This window comes from Monopterus albus, unplaced genomic scaffold (assembly GCF_001952655.1).
Source record: "Monopterus albus unplaced genomic scaffold, M_albus_1.0 scaffold1.1, whole genome shotgun sequence".
Lineage (NCBI taxonomy): Eukaryota > Metazoa > Chordata > Actinopteri > Synbranchiformes > Synbranchidae > Monopterus > Monopterus albus.
Genome location: NW_018127881.1, coordinates 895,760 through 919,554, shown reverse-complemented (window position 1 = coordinate 919,554; position 23,795 = coordinate 895,760). Strand labels below are relative to the sequence as shown.

The 23,795-nt window shown below is 38.5% G+C and overlaps 2 protein-coding genes across 4 annotated transcripts in view; one reads left to right on the top strand and one right to left on the bottom strand.

The window, feature by feature from the left end:
- Positions 1 to 2,663: 2,663 nt before the first annotated feature.
- The window catches only part of poc1a (POC1 centriolar protein A), a 35,890-nt gene continuing 14,758 nt past the window's right edge, over positions 2,664 to 23,795 (top strand). Inside the window, exons 1-10 of one of the 3 annotated variants that reach the window (XM_020619105.1) lie at positions 2,664 to 3,054; positions 4,713 to 4,797; positions 4,958 to 5,129; positions 5,464 to 5,643; positions 5,867 to 5,974; positions 6,470 to 6,585; positions 8,144 to 8,277; positions 12,335 to 12,403; positions 12,491 to 12,640; positions 13,098 to 14,293. In XM_020619105.1, coding sequence (XP_020474761.1) covers positions 3,040 to 3,054; positions 4,713 to 4,797; positions 4,958 to 5,129; positions 5,464 to 5,643; positions 5,867 to 5,974; positions 6,470 to 6,585; positions 8,144 to 8,277; positions 12,335 to 12,403; positions 12,491 to 12,640; positions 13,098 to 13,295 — 1,227 coding nt within the window. In that variant the 5' untranslated portion in view covers positions 2,664 to 3,039 and the 3' untranslated portion in view covers positions 13,296 to 14,293. Of the gene's footprint in view, positions 3,055 to 4,712; positions 4,798 to 4,941; positions 5,130 to 5,463; positions 5,644 to 5,866; positions 5,975 to 6,469; positions 6,586 to 8,143; positions 8,278 to 12,334; positions 12,404 to 12,490; positions 12,641 to 13,097; positions 14,294 to 23,795 lie in introns of those variants that run through there. The other 2 variants (XM_020618953.1, XM_020619036.1) reach the window with 2 other exon arrangements.
- b9d2 (B9 domain containing 2) lies at positions 3,328 to 4,253 on the bottom strand. The gene has a single exon (XM_020619221.1). It carries the CDS (start codon positions 4,001 to 4,003, stop codon positions 3,476 to 3,478), a length of 528 nt encoding a protein of 175 aa, XP_020474877.1. The 5' UTR covers positions 4,004 to 4,253; the 3' UTR covers positions 3,328 to 3,475.

Below are 23,795 nucleotides of genomic sequence, written 5' to 3'. Positions count from 1 at the left end.
ATTCTGTGTTTTTCTGTCAATATGGGGTGCTGTGTGTACATTAATGAGGAAAAAAATGAACTTAAATGATTTTAGCATATGGCTGCAATATAACAAAGAGTGAAAAATTTAGGGGGGTCTGAATACTTTCCGTACCCACTGTATTGCACACAATACCAGGGACAAAGAGGAACATAAATTCAGAAGAGAATTATTGCTTTTACATCCAAATAGCACATTTTTTTTACTCATGTTTTAATTATAATTTATTGTTCACTTGGATGCTATTTTATTAGGTACACCTGGCTAAAACTAATGCAGTCTAATACAACACTCCCGCAATAAATGCCCTGAAAAGAATTTTTCATGTTGACAAAAACAAAACACACACATACACATGCAAAAGCAAATAATAAACAAATTTCCAAATGTTTGAGTATTCTCATGCACTATGGCTAACAGAAAAAGCTAACAAGGACAGTTCTTAGCTCCATAAAATCATATGGTTCCTAGTGAAAACTGACAGTAATAACGAGGCCCAAATGGAATCTGCAGACTTTCTTTTAACAGTTTCCTGCAGTGATTCAGGATGGAAATCTGTGGAGTACTGCAGAGTGACTTTTTTTCTTGTAATGTAAAAGAAGATCTCCATTTAACTATCAACGATTATTTCTTTACAAAATTAAGCACAAAAAGCAAGCTGGGTTGTTCACATAGGCTGCTGAGGGGAAGAGCTCTAGAAGGTTAACATGAGAAGGGTCACAGATTGTTGCTTAAGGAATGAAAAAGAAGCACTAGACAGAGAAGGTGTGATGTAGATGTGAATATCAGATTCTTCACTTAAAAAATGACTGAAACGCTTAACCTCACATAACTGTTGTGCACATGCAGGCAGGGGCAAACACATGCTTACATTCTGAGTTTATACTTTTTTTCCAAAATCAGTGAAGGTGTGGTCAGAGTTCTCCAGGTGCAGATTCTGTTTGGGCCTGTTGATAAGCTTACAGGCCTTTGCAGGTTTAAATAGCAGTCATAAATGACTCCAGATTAAACAAATAGCATTAAAAACATCTTCTTACTGGAGAGTGTCTGTGGAACAAGCCCAGACTCTGTTTATGTAAAACATCTTTTGTGATAGTTAATGACCACCCAGTTACTTGGCAACTATTCAAAATATAATTACTTGTGATTCATTCATCTGTTTTTGTTCCTCATTACTTCTCACACATATGGGTGTGTCTGACACAAAGTGTCAAGATTTGACTGTGTACTTTAAATAAAATAAATGCGGATGATGGTGCCTTCCTGGAAGCAATTTAAAATAACAAACCACTGCCTGTTTTATTACAGTATGTTGGGGAATTCTTGACTGTCCTTGTGAATTGAATGGGAATTTACATTTTCAATGTGAAGCAAACAGGGAGTGTGAACCTTGACTCACATACAGTATAGTCTGTACAGTTTGTAAAAGGAAGAAAATATCTTTTAACTAAGGTTTCGTGTTACTGCTTAACAAGCCTCATCAGGTTGGATCCAGTTTGGCAAGCTTTGTAAAAACCTTTGCATAAAAGACCATTCATGTACCCCCAAGCATAAGTAATTAAAGTATTTTCTTAATATTGAGAAGCAATTACCAGATAAAGTGTATCTTGTTTCTGTAACATTAAATCAGAAACATGACTGCATAGTGTGAAAATGACATAAAAATAACATAATTACAGTTGGTCATAGGTGACCTGTTTCAGTATTTGCGGTATAAACTGCTGCTATGTGACAAAGCAGCCATCCAGCTGAAAAGGCTCACAGGGGATTCAGTTAAAGAAAGGCTTCATGTTGGCACAGGACAGATCAACAGAATGGGTTTTTCCTTGACTGAATTCACCAGGAAATACAATTCCGTATCATTATTTGTCTATGCAGCTTTTGATTACTCTTTACTGGTTTTACATTGTTGTACCCCTACATATTGGGTGTGCATTGTCTTTTTGGCAGAATGCCAGACCATACCTTCTTAAACAAACAGCATTACACTTCAGCCAAAATGGCCTGATTTGATCTACGTTCACTGAGGCCCCCAATATGTTTACTATGGTGACAACATGCTGAACATCTGCACAAGTGATACATACCAACCTTGCAAACTTTCACCTGGTTTATGCTACGTTAGATAGGATGTGGGAATATACAGTACATCGCTAAAGCACATCTGACATAACAAGGACCTTAAGGTGGGCTCTGCTTTATTACTTCATCTTGAAGCTCAGTCTTGAGGCCAGTCTCTGTGTCTAGACCAGTTTTATAATGTTTAATTTTGTTTCAGTTTTGTACTATGTGTTCCTAAATGTACGTATTGAATCTAATTATAACACTGCAAACCTAGGCCAGGCAGTATCCCAGCATAGAAGAACTACTGTACATACAATGCTCAAAGAGTGTGAGGAGTGTTTTAACAAAGGATCAGTTTGTCCTAGGGCTGTCTTTCACCATTTCACCATGATAAGTGTTGTTAGACTACATTTTGTCAAAGCACCATGTGCCTGTAGCTGTTGTCGGAGAATCACAACATTCACTTATGTAAAAGTAACAACAGAAAATTGTCTATATCAAGCTATCCATTCAAAAACAAGATTTGTCAGTGCTAAACACAGTGCTGTGTCAGTGCTGACACCTAGCGGTAATGGTGACCTGTATGAAAACCCTGATTTGATTATTTAGATAATTTGCCCTGATTGTTCAGCTGTATAGCATTTTATTTTAGTATACTTATAGTGTATTATATCTGTGACATCGAAGTTGTTGTAGACAAAAACGTTATTAGCAGTACGACTTTCCCTTTAAGAGATCCGACCAGATGCTCAGCGCCCAATCCCGGCGCGTAAACTGAACTCTGTTGTTGTCAGCAACTACTAGCTAGCTGTTAGCCAACATTAGCCGACCGGTGAGCCAGCGGGACAATATCGTCTGTTTAATTCGTCGTAATAGCGAAATAGAGTACGGCTGTTACAGTCAGAATAACATCAAATCATTCTCACTGGATGGTTGTTTACGATATCAGGAAAGATGACTTCTGCGCTGGTGAGTGTAACTGCAGGGCATGTTTGTTACTTGAGCCACAGCGCTGAAGTTCGTTTCTCGTGTGTAGTTTACCGTTGACTTTCACCCAAATAAGAGTAATATATTTCATAATTGAAAATATGTCTTAAAAAATTGTCTAGTCTCCTTCTCGAGGACACAAGATCATGCATCTTCTTGTCTCGTGAGCCAAGTGTATCGTCACACACCCCTACTCGTTTACCTTTTTTCAGCTATTGAAAATAATAAACATGGAACCAACTTCGTTAAGGTGATAGTATTTTTATTTTGATAAAGCCAGAATATAAAAACACAAATGCAGTTTACAAAAACTTAAAACACCTTTATGAAAACAAATTGGACCACCGCCTGCACAGTATGTAATCCATCACAACTTCCTAAAGTCTTTTCAATTGCATCCATGCTAGCTGTCGACGCCATATTTGTCAAAATGTCTCATGATAACGCCAAGCTCCAGTTCCACAGTCCCCATGGCTTCGGTGTGCAGTCTGTATCGGTCCGCCCCGCTGTAGATGAGGTCCGGGCTGCGGAGCTGGGGACCTCCGCCTACAAACATTTGGGCCAAGTGCTCTTGCCAGGAGCCAAGCGGCCTCCAGGTCTTACAACTTATGCGGTGATGACCGGGGCTAGACGGGACATGGCAATATCCGTAGCCGTACAACTGGCAGCGTCCGAAGGAGTCCTGGTGCCACACTTGGAGGTGAAACTTGGGCCATCCTTGGAGTCCCTTTGTCGCGTAGTGCAGATCAATCGGGTGACTCCAGTACGCCATGTCCCCAATTTGAGGGCTATCCACTTGAGTCTGACCCTCCTTCAGCCCAGACAGAAGACGCCATGATCCTCCCGTGTGAACTCCCCATTTGCAAAATAGGCTGTTCTGCGGGAAACCACTGGCCCCGACGATCTGACCTATAATGTGCAGCTCTGCCATGTTACAGATGACCCGTTACACAATAACATTCAGCACTGAATATCTCTCCTCCTCCTTGTCCGAGGTTAGCGGCTAACTAGCGCCGCAACTCACGTTTCCTTGGTGACACAAGCAGTTGTTGCGACAACATTATGCCCGGAGTTTGGCCTCTCAGGCAGCGCTTCATTTCAGGTTGCTTATAAATCCTGCACTCATAAATGGGATTTAAAGACCTAAAGCCCAGACATTGCCAATGCGGTCTTTGTTTTTCCATTACACTACCTAAAACTACCAAATGAGACTACCTGACAGGTAAAATGCAGGACATTTCAAGTGGATTGAAACGTTAGATCTACAGTGTCTATATTTATGACATTTTCTTGTTTAGTAACAGCAGGACTGAATACAAAATAAGACACCACTGCATGTTAATTTATTATAATCAGTCAGCGATGACAGCTCACTTCAGCTTGCCTGCAAGCGTCAAAACGAGTGTTAATACCTTTCATTTCTCAGGAATTTAAACAGGCTTTGAGGTCTAGCACCAAGTCTCATGAGAAACAGCGCCGCTCCGTGGCTGTTGTGCTTCCAACTTCAGCCAGTATTGTTGTAGCAGAAAATGCACGATTTTGGTGATTTTTGATTTTTTTAATTTTTTGGTAGTGAAACGAAATAAATACAAAGTTAATGCCAGGTTTTCAATGGTGTCTTTGTTTCTTTTTCTATACAGTCTGATCCAACCCTAGAGAGACATTTCAAAGGTCACAGGGACACAGTGACAAGTGTGGACTTTAGCTGCAACATGAAGCAGATTGGTAACTGTTACTACTTTTTTTTCTCAGTGTATTCGTGTGTGTTTATCCAGATAATTTGTTTTATCTGTTTGCTGTTGTTTTTATATTTTACTTTGTGTATGGTATGTTTTCTGTGGTCATATACAATGTGTTCACTCCATTCAGCTCCCTCCTCTCCTAGCCACAGGCTCGTTGGACTCCTGCGTGATGATCTGGAACATGAAACCTCAGATGCGAGCATATCGCTTTGATGGACACAAAGATGCTGTCATGTCTGTTCTGTTCTCTCCCTCTGGCCACCTGGTGGCCTCTGCCTCCAGAGACAAGACTGTTCGTCTTTGGGTGCCCAGCATGTAAGTTTTGAAGTATTCCCCTTGTTTTTGTTGGAAAAATCTCTGTTATCACTTACTATTGTAGTATTATACTAGTTTGCTGTCATAAAGCACATTGATGCTGACTCACAGAAGCAACAAAACTAGATAGTTTAGCTTAATGCTGTTTATGTCTTGCTTCTGCCAGCACAGATGAAGGCGCACATTGCAGAACACACACTGGTTTTTGATTGTTGTCTTAAACTTTAATGTTGCCTTCCTTTGTGTGTGTGTGTGTGTGTGTGTGTGTGTGTGTGTGTGTGTGTGTGTGTGTGTGTGTGTGTGTGTGTGTGTGTGTGTGTGTATATATGTACAGGAAGGCTGAGTCAACAGTATTCAGGGCTCACACTGCCACCGTGCGCAGTGTTAGCTTTTCTGGTGACGGACAGACTCTGGTCACAGCCTCTGACGACAAGACCATTAAACTGTGGACCGTTCACAGGCAAAAGTTCCTGTTCTCACTGAACCAGCACATCAACTGGGTCCGCTGTGCCAAGTATGAGACTCACACATACACATTTGTCAATACATAGTACAGTAAACCATACAGATTTGGCAGTCAGATATCATTAGCTATACATATATTTCTACTTTGGTATTGTTATGTTTACACATACTCTAATGTTTGATCTCTTAAACATCCTATACATGTTTTCACAAAATCTTTTCTAATTTTTTAGTGTTGGGCCATTTTACCATATCCGGAACATTTCTTACAGGTTTTCTCCCGATGATCGTTTGATTGTGTCATCCAGTGATGATAAGACCATAAAGCTGTGGGACAAGAACAACAGAGAGTGCATTCATTCTTTCTATGAACATGCTGGGTGAGAACTGCAAATAAGATGCATTTTATGTACACATGTGGAAGAAAGAAATGCAGTAAGTGAACAGTTAGAAACTATATTTTTTGTCAGTTTTTTTTCTTTTATACTTATAAATGCTGAAGATCTAGTCCATTATACCCTGTATACAATTTATTTGTTTGAAAAATTGATTGCACTGATGTATCAGTTACAACAGAAAAACGTGACATAATATATACTGTATGTGCCTTCCTGTGAAAATTCCCAAAACAAAGTCATTGAAAACACACTAACTCATGACAAGCTTCTCTATAATCATCAGATAAAATCTTAAATGCAAAGTGTTTTAAAAGTATATCAATTCAAAATGTTCTCAAGGGGATGTTTCCCAATGGTATTTCAAAACAAAGGTCTTCTGTAAGTTGAATTGACCTGCTGCAATAATGAATTTTAGTTCTGATAAAACTTGATCAAACACCTCATTTTGTTAAATTCTGTGTTTTTTTTTCTCCTAAGTTATGCAAACCATGTGGACTTCCATCCCAGTGGAACATGCATTGCTGCAGCCAGTACAGACAACACTGTCAAGGTGTGGGACATCAGGTCCCATAAGATGCTACAGCACTACCAAGGTAAAGACACTTCAAAAAGTGTATATAGGCAGTATTTAGAATACTCTGCTAGAGTCAAGTCTCACCTAGCAACAGAAACAACACCAGGATAAAATCAATCTTTAAAGCCCATGATTAAAGTGGTAATCAAGATTCATGATTTCTTGCATATTCAATAAAGCAAATGTTGATTCCTTTTTGGCTGTCTGCCACTCAGTCTGATTGTTCTAAGCAGCTGTCTTAAACGTATTTCGCTTGTGAGATCTAATAATGGATAATCACATCTGTCTAAGGAGGCTTGGGCATGAAGATAAAAGCTTTTCCTCTCTGTTCTCCTTTCCACAGTGCTTTGTGTTACATATTATAGTTAATCACCAGTTTAGTCACCATAAAATGTTAAACTGTGCTTTGGGCAGCATAGTTACATGGTGGTTAGCACTGTTGCCTCACAGCAAGAAGGTTGAGGGTTCAGGGCCTCTCTGTGCGGAGTTTGCATGTTCTCCCTGTGCTTGTGTGGGTTCCCTCTGGGTACTCCGGTTTCCTCCCACAGTCCAAAGACATGCAGCTTAGGTTGACTAGTGGCTCTAAATCCCCCCAACGGGGAACAGCCGAAAGTGGTAGTAGTAGTAAAGTGTTAAACTGTGTTTGAACTTTTTGTGTATATTTGTGTTTTGTGTGTGTGGTGTAGTAGCTGTTAGATACCCATGAAAATGATCAGGAATTACAAACAATGGCAAGTAAATCTGTTTAATGTGTGGTTTAAGCCTTGTGATTAGGAAAGTCTTTAAATACGGACTATTCTAGGAGGCATGAATAGTCAGTATGGTACAGTAGTAGTCTTTTAGCCAGTAGTTCAATTGGTTTTGTGTTTATTGGGGTGTTTAACTTGCTCTCTAGCCATATTTGAGACTACATTCCTTCTGCTTTCAATACATATGGTTGCAACATTTCAGCATCTTTTTCAGCAAAAAGTATCAGTTATGTCTTAAATGTGTCATAGCATGTTGCAGCCAGCAGAGGGACTATGTTGCTTGTCATGTCTGCTGCTGTCTATGGTAGAATTATTTTAAGTCTGGGGCGGTTTTGATTACTTGTTATAAGTACTGTATGTAAACCTGATGGAAAGCCTTTCTTAAGTTACACAACAACTGGGGCAGTGTGATTGTGATGAACAGCAGCAGTGCACTTCAGTGGGATCCTTCACCAAGACAGTATTCTTAACAGCCCCTGAAGTGACCTTCGGTAATGGGAGGAAAGGGGAAAGAAATGATCCTACTAGAATCAATATAGGAGAGAATGTTTTAGGATTTAAAATTTTTTACTCTATATGTATATAGACCAAACAATTAATCGAGAAATAATGGGCAGATTAATTGATAATGAAAATAGTTGTGAGTTGCACACTGTCACAATTTTGATTGATTATTTTTTAATGATTCTATGGCTAGAAAAAGTGAATGTGTAAAACTGCAGAGTAGAGTAAAGCCTGATAAACATGGTTTTTATGACTTTATTATCTTAAATATCAGAAGGATACACTCAAGTCTGAACTACATTGTTTATGTGTGTGTGCTTTCAGTCCACAGTGGCGTTGTGAACAGCTTGTCTTTCCACCCGGGCGGTAATTTCCTCATGACTGCGTCCAGTGATTCTACAGTGAAGATACTGGACCTTGTAGAGGGCAAGCTACTGTACACACTGCACGGACACCAGGTAGACATACACACACAAATATGATTTAGATATTTCACAGAGCTATCTATCTATGCACAGTTTACCTGGTCGTGATCATGATAAGTCATGACTGCTCTGCTGTTCTCTAGTGTGTGTGTGTGTGTGTGTGTGTGTGTGTGTGTGGAGTTTAATGTGTACAGTTATGTGCGAGTGTGTCTCCTTTGTGCATGTTTGATCCTCTGAAGTGGGTATGTGTGTGTATGGTGCCTTTTTTGTACATGGTGTATTGTGGTACTTGCCAGGAGAGGGGCAGCCCACTGATGACGACTCATCACAGGGTTGTTGGAAGGAAACTGAACTGCCTCTGTTCCTCTGGATCCTCTCCTCATCTTCTGCTCTTCAGCTTCCTTGCTGTTTCTGGCCCATTATTTTTCTTTAATGCTCCTTTCTCTCTGCCTCCATGTGTTTTGTAGAAGTTTTAGCGTTACCACTGTCATTTTCATTCTCATTGTTCTCCTTGGCCTGCTCAATTTGTTCTTACCCCCTCCCTGTCTCCTACATCTGATGTACTTACATTTTAGCTGGACAACTCACTGACTGTAACTGCTTGTTTGAACTGGCTTGTTGTCTAGTTGGTGAAATCAGTGACGTGCCAGCACCACATGTGGACCGGCTGTCTATTCACCCCTCTGTACTCGTTGCCTGTCTCTCATTCTGCTTTTTTTCTGTCATCTGTGTTTCTTTATAGTTGCTTGTCAAAAAAAAACAAACACTTTCCCCCTTCTTTCTTCACACCTCCAGGTTTTACATCTCCTGCACTGTGTCACTGTTTCTGTTGTTGTTCTTTTTGGCTCAGTGGTGACTCCACCAATCTGTTGGTGCTGGGAGTGTTCAGGGTGTTAATTGTCTCTCCAGTTGCATAGCTAGAGATGGGAGAGACCCCCATCTGTTCAGTGTGTGCGTGTAGGTTTATGTGTGTTTATGTGTCTGCTTCGTTGTGTTCTGCTGCCTATGTGCATGCACTCTGTGTGAAAACACATAGAGGCTCTGAGGGAGTGTTGCTGTTGGATTTGACAAAAGTGTTGTTTACCTAGCCTCAGGAGGATCCTTACCTGGCTGGGTAAAATCATGTTAAGTTAGGTTCATTTCTGCTGCTGACTTTTATAGTTGGATTCGAAATATTTTATACAGTATTATACAAAGTTTTGAACTTAGTACCTAACTACACTTGAGACCCAATAAAGCACCTCATGAAAGAGATGAGATGCTAGTGTTTTTCCATACTTTAATGTGCTCCTGCTTTAGACTGGTTAACGGATGGAACTTGGTTTGGGTGATATGACCTAAAAATGAAATCTTAGTTGATTTCAGTTTTAATTGCTTTTTTCTGTCTACTCAAGACAGCTCAAGACAAAACGTGATTCCAAAATAGTCCTCTTTCTTAAAACTGAATGCTGTTAATTTTACTTTTTTCTTGGAAAATTATTTTCAGCTACTTGTTTCAGTTCTAAAGCACTCATCCCATTTGTCTCCTAACATCATTCCTGTTAAGTAAAATTCATAATTGGCTGATAGTGTACTAGTGCTATTTGTTCCTTTCCTAAGCTGCAATTAGAGACATTCATTCTCAGACAATTTCTTTGTTTTGATTTATTTGAATTGTTATTTAGAAAGCATAACAAGACTACATTGCCGCAATCTTGCTGTAACGTGTACAGTATTTCATGTGAGATCAGTGATAGAAATGTATTTTTAAGTGTTCTTAGAGGCACATTTTGAATAAATAACTGTACAAAATAAAAACTGTGCAAGCATGTAATCATTTTTGTTAGTCATAATTTTATAAAGCACACCATGTGGAGCCTGTCTGGTTTCTGCAACTCCTGTTCATTTATTAGTACTTAAAATGTGCCAGTTAAGTTCACTGCCCTGTCAGACTGTGTTCATGTGTGTGTGTGTGTGTGTGTGTGTGTGTGTCTGGCCACTGCAAGTGCCAGCCTGGCAGCAGGCGTTAGTCAGACCAGAGACAGAACATGCTGTCTGTCAGGCTGTCGCGTTGCCATAGTGACAACGTCTGCTTCTCTCAGGTGCTTCTGGGAAACCATTCCTCCAGCCTGCCTGGGGATGAGCCACAGAACACAGCTCCTTTTTTCTCCCCAGCAGCCTCCATGTTTGTGTTATTCCCTTGTGCTTGTTCCCTCCTTCGTCCTCCCTTCAAACACAGTCAGAGGGCTCGTGCTGTAATCGTTGGACCCCTTTTTGCATTGTGAGGTAGAAAAAGAATAGCGCAAGACAGAGCATGTTTTCTGAGTTTGTAAAGCTGGAGTCTGTCTGTACTCCAGACTCACGTGTGCACACCCTCTAACATAGTCAACCACACAGTGACACTCACACACTGCATGCTAAACCTCTGATATCCTCAGGTGATGCTGGTGTGACTTCACCCCACTGAGTCTCTGCTTTCTGTTCTTGATTCCTGTGCTGCTAGAGCCTGACGTGTGAATCTTGTCTTGTTATATACAGTGTAACTCTTGAAGCAGGTGTGATTGGCATACATATTTTTAGTACTGTATTTTATGTTTTGTTCAAATATATATAGCGTTTTTTTTTTTTGTTTGTTTTTTTTGCATATTGTACATCATTAACACCTACACATTCATGGCCGTTATATTGCCTGGCAGAAGGAAAATGATTTCTGTTATTCATTGTCATTGTATTCTGTGTAGTATCTAGGTGAGTGTGAATCGTCAAGCCCATATAAGTCGATTATTTGTTTAGTCATGATGTAGTGTGTGTGTGTATAGATAGATAGATATACTGTACAGTGTGTATATATAGAGAGAGATGTATAGATAATAGAGGTGTGTGTGTGTGTGCGCGCGCAACCAAACTGTTGTGACATATGTCTCCGACTCAAGAGCTGTCCATGCATCAGTTGTTATTGCCACTGGCTTCCATCAAAGTCTTTTTAGAGCAGTAGCTGCTTCGTTGCACTTTTTCTCAGTTTGCCCAGTAACTGTCTTTGATGAAGGCATGGTGTATTTGGTTTCCTCAAACTCCATCAGCCTTTGAAATCCCACTTCCTTGACAATACTATTAGGAAGCATATCATCTGAAATCATTTTAGTCATTAAAGTAGCTATTTGTTCCCATTGTTTTCTGTCATTGTTTGAACATTAAAGAGCAACAAATAAGTCTTTTTGTTGTTGCTCCATCTTGTCCTTTTGCTGCTGAAGCTCAACATTTTTGTGAAGATGTAAATGACTCCTTATTGAGCTAGTAGAACCATGGAAAGAACCGTAGTTTCAACCCACATAATGAGCGCTCAGCTTTGTTGCTCAGTTGAAGAAAATAATGGCGCACTTTGATTTTTTTTGCTGAGTCTGCCAACATACTGTATCTCCCATCTGATCTCAATTGTAGCACATTGGCAGAAGTGTCTCCAGGCAGAAACAGTTTCACAAACCTTAGTATGTAATACTGTAAGTGTCTCCCAAAATTACTCATTTTTTTCAATATTCAATGATGTTGACATTTTTAACTATTTGTATAATTTATTATTCACGCAGATAGGGTTGGAAAATAAATAAAGGACCTTAATTCAACCCATAGAGTACACTATTTTCACAAGGACTAATAATTTTGTCTCTAAAATGTTAAAAACAATATCTGGTTAAAACTATCACAGTTTGATAAATCTCAAAGTTATGTCTTTAAACTGCTTGTTTTGTCTAACCAACACCCCAAAGCCTAAAGATGTTCTGTTTTTAATATTATTATCAAAAATATGACAAAGACAATTGAGTAACTGGACCTAAGTAATGTTTGTTATTTATATTTGAGAAATGAAATGGACAAGAAAAGACCAAATTAGATGCTGATTGATCTGTGAATAAACTAATCAGTTATTTGCCAAATTATTTTAGCCTCATCATATGGTTTGCACATTTAATGTACAGCATAGATCTCAGTGCTTGTTGTATTTTTTGTTCATTATTTAGTCCTTTATTGACTTTTCATAGTTGCAATTTGATTATGATTTTACTGTAGCAACACCTTCATTCTCCCTCTCTCTGTTTTATTTCGCTCATCGCAGGGTCCAGTGACCTGTGTGGCCTTTTCCAGGACAGGAGAGTACTTTGCTTCTGGAGGCTCTGATGAACAGGTAATGAACTGTGTTTGTGTAGCACATGTCATTCTTTGTATGTGTGTATTATTTTGGTATAAGCAACAGTTTTTATTCACCTTATAGGTAATGGTATGGAAGAGCAACTTCGACTGTAGTGAGTATGGTGCCACTGCCAGGCTACAACATAAAACTACCTCCAGGGTGCAGGTGCCACCGACTAGCTCTGTGGCTCACCTTCCCTTTAACTCGCATGCATCTGTTCTCCAAAGCCAGGTAAGTTCAGACAGCTAGAGACAAACACGGTGAGCTGACAGCAAATCTACTTTTGTCTTTTTCAGATCCTGCATTTCTTGTATTCTCTTTGTTCCTTTACACAAATACATTTTTATCCTGGATACACATATGGTAGAGCAGACACATAATATCCTTTCCTTTCTCTAACACACCTAACCATTAGATACACACACTGTTGTACTCGGTTAATAAATATGTTCATGCACATTATTTGTATTTGATCTGTCCAGAAATATAGCATGTATCAAATGTCTGGCAAGCTCCATTTGATTGTATACTAGTGTGAAAATGAGTTTTGTCTGGCTTAGAGTGTGTCTACATAAAAAGCATTTCAGCTGCATTTTTCCACTGTCTGTATCTTTCAGAACAGATTTATGCTTCATATTTATTTTCTTGTGTTTTATGTGTGTACCGTAACCACACTGGTGGTGTGTAGAACTCTGTGTACTTCCAAAACACGGGTGGTCTACAAGTTAGTACATCTGAATGGCTCCTGTTAGACACAGAGCACCGAAGCTGCTACTACAGCTCTGCAATCATGTTGCCCAAGCTACACTTGCAGTGTAGACACAGTTACACTTTTGTAAAACATCATGGCACATATTTCAGTGAATTTGTATTTATGTATAATTGACTATTTGTGCTTTATTAGCTACTTTGACAGCGCAGAATGTAGGTTGTTTCATTTACAGTATATGATATGCATCTTAACCACTAAGCCATCAAGATGCATCATATTTGAGCTGATGTTGCTTTTTCAAAAATGAACTTTGATTTCTCAGTAATTTCCATAACTATAGCAGAGACTTAAATGCTATATACATTTGCAAGTAAGAAAAAAAAAAAAGATTTGGAGCTAATGACATTTCAGATACCCTGTGGTTATGTTTTTTCTTTAATTTTTGTCTTGTATAGTCTCATTTGAATGTCTTTATATTAAGCAACTTAAGAACACATATATCTAATTATTTCTAAGGCCTTTGCGGTACATGTTACAGTGCACTATCCTGATTCACCCTGGTTTTATTTAATTTAACAAGGAAGAGCTGTGGATAATGTTCTGTAAGTTAATAAATGCGAAAGCGGCAGCATCTCCTCCATTTTCATGACCATGATTTAATAGAACATCCTTCTCTGTTTTTCAGTAGGAGTCTTACTTGCAGTGATTCTACCACACCCTTTCTGACTACTCTGTCAATAAAGAAACAAACAAAGGGAGAGAGCAGTGCAGCTGTTAATGATGTTTAAATATTAAAAGATCTTGTTGGATGTCACACACAGACACACAAAACGAACAGGGTGTTAAAGACTAGCAGAAGAACCTCAGGGAACAGCTTGGATTTCAACCCCTTTGACTGCTAAAGTGTTACTTACATCAGCAAGGGCACAGTCAAGGTCCTCACACATACACATATTTGTTTTCCTCCCTCCTGGGGACTTTACATTGACTTACATTCATGTCCTGGAGACATACCCAGACCATAACTACTATTTGCCTAACCCTAGCACTGTACCCCTAACCTTAGTGTTCACTGTAAATGTCAATGATTTACATCGTGGGGACTGGCTTTTGGTCCTCACGAGGAAGGCAAGTCCCCACATTGTGAGTGTGTAAACAAATGGTCCTCACAGTGTAATTAATACACACACACACACACACACACACATACACACACACACACACATACATTTTCTCATTGACATAATGCATTCCTTAGCCCCTGAACCTAAGCAATGTCTAATTTTAACCTTAACCCCTTAAACAGCCCTTTTAAGGTGTGAGGATTTTGAATGTCTAGTGGTTTCAAACTAAAATTTGTCCACACAGCCATAGAAAGTCATGTACATACACAAACAGTATCTCTCCTTTCTCTTATTAATCTGCTAGAAGCTAGGATCTACCCACAGTAATGCTGCTTTGCATTTTTTATATTGGAAATCCAGAATAGTTTAAGGCTCTTAACAAATGTATAACAAAAAATTGTTAAAAAAGAAAAAAAAAAAAAAAAAAAAAAATAGATGGTGTGACATTAAACCGGTACTAGTTATTATAACTGAATCTCATCTACTTTGGTTTTTATTGTTTAGGTTACACTCTGAAAACATATGACCAATTAGCAAACTTTAAAGCCCAAAGTACATAGAGCAAAGAAAATTCAGGATTAATATGGATAAAATACAGTTGTAAAAGAAAAATGGATATTTCTTTTAGTTCTTGTGTCAAGCTTTTTGTCCGCCTTAGTGGAAGGACGCATGGGCTTTTTTTTGGTTGTAATTTTGTTTAGTTGAAAATGTGTGCCAGCAATAAAGACGGTACATTAAATCTTAATTATTTAAAAAATATGCTTCTCAGTAGATTATTTTTGTTTTACTTCAGTTAAACCAGTAGTTAAATAAAAGTCAGTCAACTTGCAAGAAAAAGTAACAGCGCTGTTTGCAATTTCCTGGTTTTCTGCATAAACACACACACCTCTACGGTGGCCGACACGGTCACAACACATGCAAAAGACACAACACATGCAAGACACAAACGCGGTATTGAACAAAACACATGCAAACGGAAAACGCTGCATTAACCAAAAAACACATGCAAGACAGAAACGCGGCATTAAACAAAACACATGCAAAAGGAAAACGCTGCATAAACCAAAAAACACATGCAAAAGGAAAACGCTGCATTAACTGAAAACACATGCAAAAGGAAAACGCTGCATTAACCGGAAAACACATGCAAAAGGAAAACGCTGCATTAACTGAAAACACATGCAAAAGGAAAACGCTGCATAAACCAAAAAACACATGCAAAAGGAAAACGCTGCATTAACTGAAAACACATGCAAAAGGAAAACGCTGCATTAACCGGAAAACACATGCAAAAGGAAAACGCTGCATTAACTGAAAACACATGCAAAAGGAAAACGCTGCATAAACCAAAAAACACATGCAAAAGGAAAACGCTGCATTAACTGAAAACACATGCAAAAGGAAAACGCTGCATTAACCGGAAAACACATGCAAAAGGAAAACGCTGCATTAACTGAAAACACATGCAAAAGGAAAACGCTGCATAAACCAAAAAACACATGCAAAAGGAAAACGCTGCATTAACTGAAAACACATGCAAAAGGAAAACGCTGCATTAACCGGAAAACACATGCAAAAGGAAAACGCTGCATTAACTGAAAACACATGCAAAAGGAAAACGCTGCATAAACCAAAAAACACATGCAAAAGGAAAACGCTGCATTAACTGAAAACACATGCAAAAGGAAAACGCTGCATTAACCGGAAAACACATGCAAAAGGAAAACGCTGCATTAACTGAAAACACATGCAAAAGGAAAACGCTGCATAAACCAAAAAACACATGCAAAAGGAAAACGCTGCATTAACTGAAAACACATGCAAAAGGAAAACGCTGCATTAACCGGAAAACACATGCAAAAGGAAAACGCTGCATTAACTGAAAACACATGCAAAAGGAAAACGCTGCATAAACCAAAAAACACATGCAAAAGGAAAACGCTGCATTAACTGAAAACACATGCAAAAGGAAAACGCTGCATTAACCGGAAAACACATGCAAAAGGAAAACGCTGCATTAACTGAAAACACATGCAAAAGGAAAACGCTGCATAAACCAAAAAACACATGCAAAAGGAAAACGCTGCATTAACTGAAAACACATGCAAAAGGAAAACGCTGCATTAACCGGAAAACACATGCAAAAGGAAAACGCTGCATTAACTGAAAACACATGCAAAAGGAAAACGCTGCATAAACCAAAAAACACATGCAAAAGGAAAACGCTGCATTAACTGAAAACACATGCAAAAGGAAAACGCTGCATTAACCGGAAAACACATGCAAAAGGAAAACGCTGCATTAACTGAAAACACATGCAAAAGGAAAACGCTGCATAAACCAAAAAACACATGCAAAAGGAAAACGCTGCATTAACTGAAAACACATGCAAAAGGAAAACGCTGCATTAACCGGAAAACACATGCAAAAGGAAAACGCTGCATTAACTGAAAACACATGCAAAAGGAAAACGCTGCATAAACCAAAAAACACATGCAAAAGGAAAACGCTGCATTAACTGAAAACACATGCAAAAGGAAAACGCTGCATTAACCGGAAAACACATGCAAAAGGAAAACGCTGCATTAACTGAAAACACATGCAAAAGGAAAACGCTGCATAAACCAAAAAACACATGCAAAAGGAAAACGCTGCATTAACTGAAAACACATGCAAAAGGAAAACGCTGCATTAACCGGAAAACACATGCAAAAGGAAAACGCTGCATTAACTGAAAACACATGCAAAAGGAAAACGCTGCATAAACCAAAAAACACATGCAAAAGGAAAACGCTGCATTAACTGAAAACACATGCAAAAGGAAAACGCTGCATTAACCGGAAAACACATGCAAAAGGAAAACGCTGCATTAACTGAAAACACATGCAAAAGGAAAACGCTGCATAAACCAAAAAACACATGCAAAAGGAAAACGCTGCATTAACTGAAAACACATGCAAAAGGAAAACGCTGCATTAACCGGAAAACACATGCAAAAGGAAAACGCTGCATTAACTGAAAACACATGCAAAAGGAAAACGCTGCATAAACCAAAAAACACATGCAAAAGGAAAACGCTGCATTAACTGAAAACACATGCAAAAGGAAAACGCTGCATTAACCGGAAAACACATGCAAAAGGAAAACGCTGCATTAACTGAAAACACATGCAAAAGGAAAACGCTGCATAAACCAAAAAACACATGCAAAAGGAAAACGCTGCATTAACTGAAAACACATGCAAAAGGAAAACGCTGCATTAACCGGAAAACACATGCAAAAGGAAAACGCTGCATTAACTGAAAACACATGCAAAAGGAAAACGCTGCATAAACCAAAAAACACATGCAAAAGGAAAACGCTGCATTAACTGAAAACACATGCAAAAGGAAAACGCTGCATTAACCGGAAAACACATGCAAAAGGAAAACGCTGCATTAACTGAAAACACATGCAAAAGGAAAACGCTGCATAAACCAAAAAACACATGCAAAAGGAAAACGCTGCATTAACTGAAAACACATGCAAAAGGAAAACGCTGCATTAACCGGAAAACACATGCAAAAGGAAAACGCTGCATTAACTGAAAACACATGCAAAAGGAAAACGCTGCATAAACCAAAAAACACATGCAAAAGGAAAACGCTGCATTAACTGAAAACACATGCAAAAGGAAAACGCTGCATTAACCGGAAAACACATGCAAAAGGAAAACGCTGCATTAACTGAAAACACATGCAAAAGGAAAACGCTGCATAAACCAAAAAACACATGCAAAAGGAAAACGCTGCATTAACTGAAAACACATGCAAAAGGAAAACGCTGCATTAACCGGAAAACACATGCAAAAGGAAAACGCTGCATTAACTGAAAACACATGCAAAAGGAAAACGCTGCATAAACCAAAAAACACATGCAAAAGGAAAACGCTGCATTAACTGAAAACACATGCAAAAGGAAAACGCTGCATTAACCGGAAAACACATGCAAAAGGAAAACGCTGCATTAACTGAAAACACATGCAAAAGGAAAACGCTGCATAAACCAAAAAACACATGCAAAAGGAAAACGCTGCATTAACTGAAAACACATGCAAAAGGAAAACGCTGCATTAACCGGAAAACACATGCAAAAGGAAAACGCTGCATTAACTGAAAACACATGCAAAAGGAAAACGCTGCATAAACCAAAAAACACATGCAAAAGGAAAACGCTGCATTAACTGAAAACACATGCAAAAGGAAAACGCTGCATTAACCGGAAAACACATGCAAAAGGAAAACGCTGCATTAACTGAAAACACATGCAAAAGGAAAACGCTGCATAAACCAAAAAACACATGCAAAAGGAAAACGCTGCATTAACTGAAAACACATGCAAAAGGAAAACGCTGCATTAACCGGAAAACACATGCAAAAGGAAAACGCTGCATTAACTGAAAACACATGCAAAAGGAAAACGCTGCATAAACCAAAAAACACATGCAAAAGGAAAACGCTGCATTAACTGAAAACACATGCAAAAGGAAAACGCTGCATTAACCGGAAAACACATGCAGATCCGCAGAATGGACAATACATCTGTGGTGGTGGGGAAGAAGAGGAGAGTTACTAAAATTGGAAAGGTCCAATATAAGGAGACTGTACAGTATATGAGAGAAAACTAAAGTTAACGTTGAAATTGCACACCTGATTTGCACAAAATCTGTTATATACTTTATATATATTGAAAATAAAAGTTATTTCACTGCACCTTTTTATCCATTTTATCTACGCTGCTTACCATACAGAAACACTAGTTAGCTAACGCTATTATCCCGAGTTACTAGGTTTAACGTGAGCTAATCAGAGTTAAACACAGTCTGTGGCACACTATCCTTAGCTAGGTACATTTGTTGCTCTTTTATAGTACCGTAAGAGATGACGGGCAATTATTTAAAAAGGAACTTAATGGAAAACGTACCGTTTCTGTAACCTTGAAAATGCCCCGTGGTCTTCTTCTTGTTCTTTTTCTTCTTATAATAACTTAAATTAGCTTAGCTAGTTCTTTTGCCGTAGTATTCTTCTTAATTTTCGCGGTAGTATTCACTACTTATTCTTCTTCTACTTCCTTAATGTTGGGATGAACCCATCATTGCGATCGGGCTCCCCCTATTTCCGTTTTCTCTTTTGCATGTGTTTTCAGTTAATGCAGCGTTTTCCTTTTGCATGTGTTTTGTTCAATACCGCGTTTGTGTCTTGCATGTGTTGTGTCTTTTGCATGTGTTGTGACCGTGTCAGCCACCGTACACCTCGATTCTCATCTCACTGATTGGACTAAAGGTTTGCCAACATCTGACTTCACTTGGCATTTAGTGATGTCAGAAGCCTAGTGTTGCCATTTCTTTTTTTTTACCATCACTGTGTGTTTAATGGGTGTGTTCAATAAAGACATGAAACATCATGACTGTTTGTTTGTGTTTTATCAGCTTAGAAATACTGTGTTTATTGATATTTGTGAATTTGGTGAAGATCAGATCGCATTTCATGACAAATTTATGCAGAAAACCAGGAAAGTGCAAACGGTGCCATTACTTTTTCTTGCATCTATAGGCCAGAGTATAGCAAAAGTACTATTTAAACAGCATGGGCAGTATGAGGATGATTATATCTTGCACATTTTTTTAAATGAACTTGAAAATGTAAGCACATAGCTTTCAGTGTCTTTTAAACATCTCTTTTCTTAATGCCATCCATGGACCCTTTTGAGCTCTTTTTCATTCCTTTTTGACTTTTTAGCTTGTGCTGTTGCAGATACAGGATTGTAAATGGATTTTAATTGCTCTTCCACTCAGCAGCCATTATTACAGATGTGCCTTAAAGAGTGATTAGAAAATGGGCAGCTGGACCATGTGGATAGAGATGATTAGTGTAGTATATGAAGCATTCTCTTCTTCTGAGAACTACTGTTCTTGTAAAACCCCAATGAACCCTTTCATTTGGAAATGTCAAATACAACTAATGGATTGGAAAAGCAATGCTTTATCTCTGCTTGACTGAGAAACGAGAAGACAGTGTAACTGTGACATTTGTGTGGGCTCTCTGTTTTCTAAGGAAAACATGCAATGACAAGATAAATGCTTAAAGGTAGGGTTGTTGGATCTTTTCAGAAGCATTTTTCATTACATACAGCATCTTAAAAATCTCTTTCTATCCTGATCTCAATGAATACATTAAATGCACTGACAACATAAAGAAACTGTGTGTTGGAGGAGTGACTTTGAAGAGAAGTCAGAATGAAAGGGTGGGACTTCAGTTGTTTACTTTAAAAACCGATCTTCCGCTTGCTGGTTTTTCTGGGATTGCCAACCCTACGTTAAAGTGATGGTATGTGTATTTCTACTATAGGCATAGGGGTTTAGGTTTGGGCTTTGACTGGGCCACTCAAGGACAGTCAGAGTCTTGCATCCTCATAGTATGATGCTGTCACCAACATGCTTCACCATTGGGAAGGTGTTAGCCAGGGGATTAGCAGTGCCCACTATTTACCAGACATGGTGTGAGTTCTGCTTAAAGAGTTCAGCTTTTTGTCCATTCAGACCAGTGAAACTTTTTCTTCATGCTCATGGTCCTTTAAAAGCTATTTGGCAAACTCCAAGTGGGCTGTTAATGCCTTTTACTCAAAGTGGCTTCTCTCATGCCACTTTATCATAAAGGCCTGATTGATCAGATGGTTTTCCTTTCAGCAGGTTCTCTAATTTTTTAAAAATTACTAACTGTTGGGTTCTTGGTCACCTCCCCGACCCAGGCCCTTCATTTCCAGTTTGGCCAGTTCTAGAAAGAGTCCTGGTGGTTGAAACTTTATTCCATTTCACAATTATTGTGGTCACTGTGCTCCTGCAAACACTTTAAAGCATTAGGAAAGGTTTTATAACCTGCTCTGTACTTCACCACAGTTTTAACACAGAGGTCTACAGAAAGTTCCTTTATTTATATGGCACCTTTCAAAAACAAGTTACAAAGTGCTTCACAATAAATACAATTGAAGGCCAAATAAAGTTAAAACACTAAAACAACACTTAAGAAAAAGCCATATGATAAAAGTGAAGTAAGTCTAAGTTAGTACATGACACTAACTTTTCATTCTTCCTCTTGTATGAATTGTCAACTGCCAGTTGATGCAGTTAATGGTGGTAGTTGCACCTGGAAGTGCCACCTTACTAGATTTTTTTTTTTTCATGTATTATTTAGCTGTTCAAAATGTATTATTAATACAGGCCCTTTCATCTTTCATAAACTGCTGCAAGCATCATCCATGTGCCGCCTGAGAGGAAGCAGAGGAGAAAAATGTTACCATCTCGACTAAATGTGTACGTTTTGTTCTCTCTTGGAAAGGGTATACAGATCCTTTATGAGTTTAAAGGCAGATAAAATGGAGGTCGTTCAGCGTACAGTAGGAAAGGTGGATCTAATGTGCTCTCATAAACTGACTTATTTGCAGTGAAGCAGAATATAGTAGGGATGCACAATACCACTTTTTTTTAGAACAAGTACGAGAACTTACATGTGAGTACTTACCGATACTGAGTACCGATACAAAGAGCCTACTTAATAATAATGCAGTGTTTCTGCTATAACAATTAGTTACCATAAAAGTGCAGTGATTTTAGAGAAAGTTTTTAATTTTCCTGATATTTACCATCTGATTGTGATTAAATAAAATATATAATAGGTGGCTGTGCAAATTACCTTAAAAGTTTTTGTGATAAACACAACACTACCACCATTTTATTTGAATATAATGTGTAAATGACTGAATTTCTGTAACACACAACACAACTTGTTATACAGTGGTTTTTAACCTTGTTAGGAGTGTGAATGAACCGGACCAGTTGCTTATATAATGGCAGGTGACTGTCACATACCATACTATTCAGTTGTAAACACTGTGCATACATCTGTGGTCAGAGATATCTTTTCAGCACTTGGCAAATAACTGTGCAGCTCACATTCATTATCATCATACATTCCCCATGCAGTACATACAGTTGATCCAGTTGTATCCTGACTGTTTTTCTTGATGGGACTGTAATCTCCATCTGAACAAATACCATGAAACTTTGAAAACCTTCCCCCTCGACAAAGCTAATAGGTAGCATGTCATTTGCCGTTATTGTGATGAGGGCTGTTAATTGCTCTGCATGTCGATCATCAAACTTTCTTCTTTCGGCGACAAAGCTAGCCACTGACTGTTGATCTGCCATCCGCAGACCCTACTGTTTATTGGATACCTCACCTTCAAATGGCTGTGCATAGTTGCTGTTGATTTATGATATGCTAACTTAAGCTGGCAGAGTTTGCCCTGCACCTTATTTTGGTTTATTTTCTTGAAGAAGTTCCACACAGAACTTTTTGATAGGTGTAGTTGCTGCATGTTTCTGCTGTTTGTATTTGGTGCTGTAGTAAAATGATATACTGACCTCATTATTGGATTATTTTCAGGCGCCTGTAAAAGCAAGAGAAAACAGTGGCTCCTTGTTTCATAGTTGCATGAAATATTAAAAAAAAAATTAATTTAATGACTGTTCGAATATTCTAAAGTCATTGTTTGTCCCTATTATAGACACACACAGCATAGCAGAGAATCAAAGCTGATAGTCAGCTTCACTTTTGTTTTTGTTGTTTATCTTAAAATATTCCTAAGCTGACAGAATTTCTTCTCCATCATTAGTAGTTGTGGAACACCACTGCTACTAATAGTGGTGGTAATATTACATATTAGCCTGTTCACCCTAAAGAGTACACTTTTTATATGAGAAAATTGTCAAAATATGAGTTGTATGCCTGAAACTCCTCATATTTGAAAAACAATGCCAAACTGCAGTATATTTCCTAGGTCTATATTTATCTCATGGGAAAAGTTAATTAAGAACAAACATTAAAAACATCATCAAATAAGGTAATGAGATAATTGTTGGCTGAGCCCCATGATACAGAGGATTCAGACCTCTAGTTTGTGTTTAAATTGTTTAATGTGACCTTGGTGTTAAAGCTGTCCTTTCTTGCTATGTCAAATGTCCAGTATTACATAACACTGCCTTTGGCTATAATTCATTTTATGAGGAAGAAATTGGCTAATGAGATGGTAATGCTGGGTTTTCTCATACAGAGGCAAAGGCCATGTGTGTCCACTGCCCTATCAAAATCCACAGGGATTTCATAAGTATCTAATTTGATAAGCTGATCCTTTAATGTACATGGATGTGCAAATGTGCACAGTATGAAAACCATCAATTTTCATGCTATGGTATACCATGAAACCCTAGCTCCAGGTGATTAATTAGGATGGTGGTTACTGTGTGTCCTGTGTTTGTATGCTTTTGTGCATCAGGATTTTCCATGCATAGCTCCTCATAAGACTTATGATGGTACAGGATAGTGTCAGGTTTACAGAACATTATCTTGTTTTCGCATTAGCAATGCTATGTCACACTGCGGAGGATGCTATGTAATAAGGTAAATTAGGCCCACACTGGTATCCTGTATATACAGTGGGTACGGAAAGTATTCAG

Bases quoted from the DNA above. Each gene is read 5' to 3' on its own strand.
- b9d2 (XM_020619221.1), bottom strand. From the start codon at position 4,003: ATGGCAGAGCTGCACATTATAGGTCAGATCGTCGGGGCCAGTGGTTTC.